The sequence below is a fragment of the Lepidothrix coronata genome, unplaced genomic scaffold (genome assembly GCF_001604755.1).
Source record: "Lepidothrix coronata isolate B3197 unplaced genomic scaffold, Lepidothrix_coronata-1.0 Scaffold52, whole genome shotgun sequence".
Taxonomy (NCBI): domain Eukaryota; kingdom Metazoa; phylum Chordata; class Aves; order Passeriformes; family Pipridae; genus Lepidothrix; species Lepidothrix coronata.
Genome location: NW_016690232.1, coordinates 3,904,413 through 3,912,867, shown reverse-complemented (window position 1 = coordinate 3,912,867; position 8,455 = coordinate 3,904,413). Strand labels below are relative to the sequence as shown.

General features: G+C 40.0%; 1 protein-coding gene across 1 annotated transcript in view; it reads left to right on the top strand.

The window, feature by feature from the left end:
- The window catches only part of XPR1 (xenotropic and polytropic retrovirus receptor 1), a 107,760-nt gene that overhangs the window by 65,932 nt on the left and 33,373 nt on the right, over nt 1-8,455 (top strand). The window contains exon 3 of the mRNA XM_017815825.1: nt 4,264-4,365. Within this exon, the coding sequence (XP_017671314.1) occupies nt 4,264-4,365 (102 nt within the window). The remainder of the gene's footprint in view (nt 1-4,263; nt 4,366-8,455) is intronic.

The following is an 8,455-nucleotide window of genomic DNA, read 5'->3' as shown; positions in this document are numbered from 1 at the left end:
TTTTTTTTTTTTTTTTTTTTTTTTTTTTTTTTTTTTTTTTTTTCCCCCCCCCCCCCCCCGATGTGCCACTGGGCCTAGAAGTACAAGCAGTTACTGTCTTTATTGACTTGGGAACAAGAAAACTGTCCTTTAAATCTTGTTAATTTTTCAGAGCACAGTCCTGTTGTTTTAAACCTACTTGAGCTCTGGGTACAGAGTGTGGAAATCTTTAAAATTTTAATGTATTCAAAATGATGCTGATGTTAAATTTGCAATCACCTGTTCAGTTTGATTTGATGTGTTTGATGCCAATGTCAAGTTTGACTTTGATTTTCATTTTATTGACTAGATGGCAGAGCCCTCCTCATAAATGAAATTGCCTCCTCTCTAACTAAAGTGTTGCAATAACATTACTCAGATGTTATTGCCACTGTTTTGTGGCAAACAGAAGGTGATTCAGAGAACTACACCTGTGCTGATCTTTATAACAAAGCTAATTAATCTTTTTAAATTAAATGCCCTTTAAAATTCAGCATGATAAAGATGAAAGGGTTTTTTTAAATGATTACTTTTAGAGGACACTGTTCTAACAAAGAAAACTTTTATTGTGTGTGTTCTTGCAAGGGAGTAGTGAGTAAGCAGAGCTGCTGTGGGATGCTGATCATTTGTTTATATACTACAGCTGCAGAAAATGAGAAATTAAATCACCAGTTGAGAGAAGCACTGAGAAATGAGTGCTTGGGACAGTGCAGGAATGTACTTTGGATGTTAATTTTTCACCTTCAGGTTCTATTTTAGGTGAGCCAACATCTCAGCTCTCTGCAAACCAAAAAACATGGGGTAGGGGGGAGTTCATCCAGGTTGCTGCTGGTTTGGGCTTTGCAAGTAAAAGCAAGAGCCTTTCAGGCTTCCTGTGGTTTTTTTTTTTTATTCAGCACAGGCAATCCATAGGAAGATGAGGTCGGGAAGCTGCAATATTGATCAGACTCTCTGCTTGGCAGCCTTGTCCGTGGCAGCTTCAGGGAGCTGAGGGTAAATGGAGTATTAGGGCTATAGAAACAGAACAAAAGGGAGGTTACTGCTGGACCTTCTTGGCAGCAATAGCTGGATGCCTTTTAAAATCAGGCCCTGTTGTCATGGAGCTTCCGAATCCAAGGCCAGGTTTCTGGCACCGTGATTTTCTCATGGCAAAACACGTTGTCCTGTCCCAGCCTTGGGGGGAAAATAAATAAATAAAGGCAGTAGCCTTGGCAGCACTGGTCTATTATTGCAGCTAAATGACTGAACTGCAGTGGAAATGGCACCAGAGGAAAACCTTTTCTTCACAGAGAATCCTGATTTTTTTTTTGATTTTTTTTTTTTTTTTGTAAGGCTGACATCCATCCTGCTCTGCAAAATATCTTTTCTAAGTCAGTGTTTGACATTCGGAGAAGGATTTTGAATAGTTGATCTAGAACTTTCTTTCCTCTGAGTCAGCAATGTTTTGAGGTTGAAATAGAGACCTGAATTCCTAATCTCAAGGTTTTTGGAAGGGCTTCCAGTAGCAGTTGATTTGTGTTTTAAAGCCCATTTTCCTCTTCTAAACTTCAGATGATAGTCAAACTGTTCAACACACTTATTTACCATTTCCTGAAGTGACCAGTAATGTACAAACCAAAATATTTATTGATTTATTTGACATTGATTATGTTAGTTTAACACTGTTGCTTTACTGAGCTTTTTGCTATCTTAGGAGGTGATGTTTTGGTTGCATAGAAATATTCATGCTTGACTTTCTGGACAAACAGTATATTCCACTCCTGATGAGATTTTTGTATTTATTTTATTTTTTTTTAATTCTTTGATATCTTCAGTGACTGAAGTTTAAAAACTTGCTTGGTCTTACTCTTATTTTTTGGATATACTGAAACAAGCGATGGCAAAAGAGGTTTGGTGTTTCCAAAGCAGGAAAGCAGTGAGCCTGTGTGCTTTTAATGCTGTGTGACTTCTTTTTAAAGGAAAGAATGGTTCCCCCATGTCAGAAAGCACCTCTCCATAAGCTTTTCTTCTTAACATGTGTAAACTCTTTGGGCTGAAGACTTTGCCTCTCAGGTCCATCCTTAAGAGTCAGCTGTGGTTTGATAATGATTACTGTCATTTTTAAAGTTTCAGGCAGCTAGTGAATAAAAATCTCTGCATTTTAAGTATTGCACAGTAATTTCTGTTGCTTCACCCTCCTGTTTGTGCTTTGTCTGCTGTTGGGTCAAGGATTTAGAGCTCTTGAAGGCAAGTTCAGATTGGCCTTACTGGGAGGGCCCCAGGGCAGGATGTCACAACTGCTGTGATTCTGCCCTTCAAGTTCCCAGCCCTGAAGCAGAGTTATTTTCTGTCCTCCTGGTGTTTTAGGCTGCCCTCAAGGAGGGATCCATGTGGAGGCACTATGTGGAGTGGGATTGCCTGGGGTATGTGCATCTTTGTTTCTGCAGAGCCAAGGACCTCAAGCAGGGCTGTAATGACACCTTGGGGCTGCTGCGGCTTTTCCTCAGCCCAGAGGAGCCCAAGCCCTGTCATTCCAGGGTTTGTTTGCACAAGGGAGGGAGCCCTCATCCTTGGGAGTAGCCACAGATCTGCAACTATAATGATCGGATAATAAAGGAACCCTGGGAGCCAAAACTTGGAGCTTGGAACAGCCTTTGGAGCCCTTGAGAATTCTTCTCTACAAGCCCTTGGGTGGTGGAGTTGTAAACAGCAGGCATCTCTGCAGAACTGGTTATTTTCTCTCTGTTTACTCTTTAAAAGCATCCTCTAACTCCAAAAGAAGACAGGGTTGCCCCTGTGCTGCACTTTTGTGTTCTGTTCTTTGCTCTTTCTATACCACCCCTTAAAAGCATTACTGAAGTGGATGTAGGCTCGTGGTGCTCAGTATCAGGGGTACAAACATAAACCCCAGAAAATTGTAAATTCTATTTAAGTATTCTCTTGATTAATGCTACTTTTGGGTTGGTTTTACCTAAAAATGAAGGCTAAATGAAAAAGATTTCTTGGCTATGACAGTCCAGTATGTGTATCTCTGAGTGAGTGAAGCTTTTTTGTAATCACTTGTCTTCTCAATTTAATGACATGTATTTCAACATCTGTTTGAATCTTTTCATCCCAGGGAAGTGGTGGAATCACCATCCCTGGAAATGTTCAAAAAAATGTGTGAATGTGTCACCTGGGGACATGGTTTAGTGGTAAACACGGCAGTGCTGGGTTAATGGTTGGACTTGATGCTCTTAGAGGTCCTTTCCAACCTGATTCTGTGGTTCTGTGATCTATTTCTCAACACTACCAAAACCATAATAAAAATTTAATTTTCTTGTTTGTGTTATATTTTCAGTCTGAAGATTCAGGGAATGTAACTCCGGGGGGTACAAAGAGTCTGCTTCACTTCAACATTAGGAACATTTGGTTTTTGACAGTACTGAAATTGGTAATTACAGTGTGTCTTCTTTAATTTTTTTACTCATTAAACTAATTTCTTAATTATCAGAAAATGCATTCTGTCTTTGAGACTCCGCACTGTATTTTTTTACAACAACTAATTGACCGAATTGGTGCTTTAATTTCAAGTGTTGACTTTAATTATGGAATTGCATGTGGTTCTTCCAAAAGAATTAAAACCATCCCAGAGCAATGGGGTGGAGAACAGTTGTGGATCTGATCATGTTCATCATAATGTAGACCTCTTCCTTTCAACTTTGCTTATGAGAGAAAGTTTTATTTTCCAGGAGGGAAGCTTCCACACAGTTTTCTGGATAGTATCTGGCAGATTTTAGTTTCCTATGTTGCTGGGTTTGTATTTGAAGGATTACAATGGTGAGAAGGTGGGAATGGTGACTGAAGCCAGTGAGTCCTCCTGAAAGGTCAGATGAAGCCTTCAGTTAAAAACTTGGTGCTTTCCTTCTAAATATGGTTGTTTGCCAAGGTATGGCCAGCTTTGGTCTTCAAACACAAGCTGGGTTAGGAAGTGCAAATGGAGCTTCTGAGATCTGCACTAGCACTTGAAGGATCAAAAAAGATGATGGGAACTTTGGTTGAGGTGCTGTTACTGCTTATATGAGTATTTCCCTCTCTGTCTTGGTGCAATTCCTTTTACAGCCAAATATGTGTTCCCCCGAGCCCCTTGGACTTGCTTGTTCTTCTCTCTCTGCATGACAAAGATGGTGGATTTACTCTGAAGAACTATTTCCACATCAGCCACTTGTAAAGTTTCTCCTGTGTTCTTCTGTTACAACTTCTTTGTTTTTCTATTCTGTTTTACAGACACAGATGAGGACACAGTGAAAAGGTGTTTTGCCACGTTTGAAGAGAAATTCTTCCAAACCTGTGAGAAAGAACTTGCCAAAATCAACATTTTCTATTCAGGTAAGGTGCTTATTTGTGTGTATTTGTGGAAAATCCAACAGCAGAAAAAGAGTCTGAAGCTCCCAAGCTTTCAGAATAATCACAGTGGTGATGCAGGTTAACCATCGGGTAATTAGAGGGCTGGTTTATATGGGAAACTCTCTGGTTTAATCACATATCTGCAGCTAAAATATGGTATTTGGATGGAGGGAGAATGAAGGGCAGGTGACTTCATTGCTTTGCAATAGCATCCTGCTCTTAAAGTGGTATGTTACATATAGGGCACAGTCTCTCAGCTTATCCGTGTTGACAGTCTCCTGTGCATGTTTTAGGTGTACTAAGCTCCCCAGCTGGTGTTTCCTGAGCTTCTGCAGGAATTGCTCTCGTGGGATTGCCTGTGTATGGCAGCTTGACCATCTTGAAGCGTCCAACAAGTTTTTAAACACTTAACCTTTGCCTAAACTCTTGCAGCTTTCTGCAGTACATCAGCTAGTGGCAATTTGTCATTGGCTGTGTATAAAATCCTGTTTGACTAACAATGCTGTGATGGTAAGAGTAGGTGTCATATATTAAGTGCTGTTGTTTGTTGTTTTCCCTGAGAAAGTTTGCTTTCTCGCCCTGTGTTTTGAAAATAAAACTTCAGAAGGGGGTAGTTGGAAATTCACCCTGTAATATTGCTAGAAGAGGCTTCATATGCTCCACTTCCACCCACCATTGCACTTCAGCTGGTTTTCAGCCTTTTTTGATGAGGTTTAAAAAGGGTTTTCAACTAGAAAAGCATTTAAATATGGATACAACGGTGCATTGGCTTCTATACTTTCTCTTAACATGTTGATTTATTAACTTAGTGCTGTAAACAGGATTTGCAGCACAATATGGCAGCCTTTTCTGGTTCTGATTTTAATCTGATAACAAAGTTGAATTGTGCAAAATATTTTCATAACCACGGGGTGATGACTTTAGTGCTGGTTATTTTATTGCCAGCAGACTCTGAGCTGTGGACATGAGAATAGCTGAAAGCATGATGGATGCAGTGGCTGAGCTTGCCTCCGTTCAGCTTCCATCTAGGGAAGTGAATCTCTTTGGGGATAGCTGGGCCTGCTCTCCTGGCTCCCTGGAACAGAGTGAGTGTCAGGACAAGAGGCAGTTTGTAGGTAGAATCGATATGTTTTATTAGGGCAGCTGGGTTTTACACTTTATAGGCATTTTTCTGCATGCAGTTCACACATACCTAACTCAGAGCAGTGCTTTGTTTCCCTGGGAGAACCACTGTTTCTATCCCAGGTCTGAGGTTTTTATGCTCAGAAACTTGTCTTCCTTTTTGAGTCATATCAGATCCTGTGTACTGCTAGATAGACTCTGTGGAGGAAGTTCTGTCAATTTAGATGCACAATACAGATTATAATTTTCCCTAATGAGGACCTGCTGGCACACGTGCACCCACACGTACACACCCATTCCAGCGTTGTTTAAAATGACATTAATAATATAGGGTAGGGTTTTTTTCCCTCCAACTAGCTGTCATTTCAAAAAGTTCTAAGAGAGAATACATGTAATTTGAAAATCTCTTGTGATGAGATTAAAGTAAGTCTTTTATTTGCAGAAGAGTGACGTGACTTTCATAGAATGGAAACCCGTTATTAGGGTTATTAACGTTAAGCTACAGCAAGAAATGTTCCATCAGTGGTTCCTCTCCCTGATCATGTCAGAAATGTCATGTTGGACCCTATTGTAACTCCAGGCATGTGTTGGCTTGGATTATGACCTGGTACATCCTATTTATTATAGGCTTATTATATGGCTTATTATATGCCTGCCTTTACAACTGTAAATATTGTTCATTTTCAAGAAAGCCAAAATTTTTGTTGATCTCTGCTTCATTTCCTTGTCATCTTTTCCTGTGCTGAGGGATCCCTAGTGAGCATCACCTGGGATTGCCACAGCATGAGTGATCTCATCTTCTTGGAATGGGGTGCTCTTGAACCCCAGCTCCTCCATGGAGCACTTGGGGCTGGAATGCCAGCTGCAAAATTCCTTTGCCATTCCCTGTGTGCTCAGCTTGTCAGCTCCCATCAAACATCGTCTTAATTCCCCAGACCATTATCCCAGCTCAGTAGAAAGGAAAACTGCCATTAACTAATTCAGATTTGATAAACAATTTGTTATTATTTGAACTATGCTCAAGAAGAGCTGTCCTTAGCTGAAAGAAAAAAGGCTGGCAGTACAATTTTCAGATAGTTCCAGCAGAGGAATGCCTGTTCAAGTGCTGAAGTTTTATTTGTGGCCAATTTTGGTTTGGGTTTGGGATTTTCTAGATGGCAGGTTTGCTATATTTTAAATTAGCATCCTCAGGATCTGGCTAAACAGTAGCCAGTAAAATTTTTGTGGTTAATTTAGGAATGGTTTTACTATTTGTAGGAAACCATGGCTTTAACTTGGTAAGCAAAATATTGAACATAATATGCACAAGTAGGGAAGGGAAGGAGTCCTAAAAGTGCCTGCCTAAAATGCCCGGAGCTGGGGACCTGTGAGGACGTACAGGCTGTTTGATCACCTCCTGTCTGGTGAAACAGGTTTTGATCACAACCATGACCATCTAAACTGGAACTGAGGGGGGAGGTTTTACTGGTTCCTTGGTGTAATAGTTTTTGCCCATCACACTTATGTGTGAACTTTTGTTAAATTTGGAAAATGGAGTCAAAACCCAACTTGGAATTGTGTAGTTGAGGTGATAACTCAATAACTCCAAAGACTCTTTTAGTGAGGATCTAGGAATATTTTTTGGCTAAAGCTGTTTCTTTCTTGCTGCCTCTATTGGTTTTGAATTTCTCCATGGTCTTTGCCATGAAATTACATTTGAGCTGAGGGCTTGGTGGGAATCAGGTCATGCAAAATGCTGCAACACAACAGGAGTGGTACCAGTTTCTAAGCTTTTTTCTAACTCTCTTGAGTGACATTTCCTTTACATTTACTTTTTGGAGTCCTAAATTAATGATAGATAGCAGTGGACAGTGATAAATTAGTGATGGTGGTGAATGTCTTTTCGATTATTTCAGAGTATGTTGCAACCTGAGAAATTAATTTGTTTTGCTTTGCTGTTTCTCAAGGCAATTCCCTTGGAGGTTTTAAGCAGCACACATTTTGTCTTGTTTTGCTTCTGCACTGAATCTTCATAATAAAAATCATACCTTCATAAGATGAAATGATTTGTGGACTGGATAACTGGAGTCAGTGCAAGAGGGAGAAGGTGGTGACAGGATGGCTGTTTCTCAGGAGTGGCAGGTCATTATGGAACTGGGACAGTTGCTTTCAAAGCCTCATCCTCAGAGAATTGTGGTCCTCCCCTATGGATGAAGGGAGCTATATAACAGACAGCAGTGACTCTACTCAACAGTGCTAATTAAGAAGAATGTTGGTATTTGTAGATAATGCTTTCTTAGGGATGTTGCTTTGCAAACAGATAGGAAAATTGCAGCAGCAGTTTTATAACTATTTCAAAACATTGCCTGTTCTTTAAATATTGTGTTATTAGGCTGATGGATTTCATGATTTTTCTGGACATAAGGACAACGGCACAGTGCTTTCAGTTGTAAGATGAAAATTTAAACTCCTCCATATTTACTAATTTGATCCAAAAGAAATCTGTGTCTCACAGATGGTTTAATAGACATTTTGAACATAGAGAGTGAACTTGTGAGTTTTATTTATAATGAAGGCTTCTGATATGAACAGATATCTGTTACTTCTTCCCGAGAGAGTTCCCAAAGTGGGGAGAGATCATTGTTTTTGCAGTCTGATCTTGTATGTGTTGAATATTAGGTAGTTCTGGGCTGTGGGCAGACAGTTCTCACTGTGGGCTCCATTTCCTCTGTTCAGTGGAGTCCTTGCAGCTGTGGAAGTTGTCAGAGAGGAGTTGTCCTTTCTTGCATTTTGAATCTTCTTGCTTTAATATAAGCAAGAAAGTTGTAGAGAGTTTCAGGCTCTTCTGTACTCAAGTTTTCTACATTACTCCCCATTTTCTGTTTGGAAGGGCATTCTTCTGGAGTGCAGAGCACTGTAAAATTATTTACAGAGTAGTTTTGCCCTTAAAATTAACCAGAATTGAATAAGA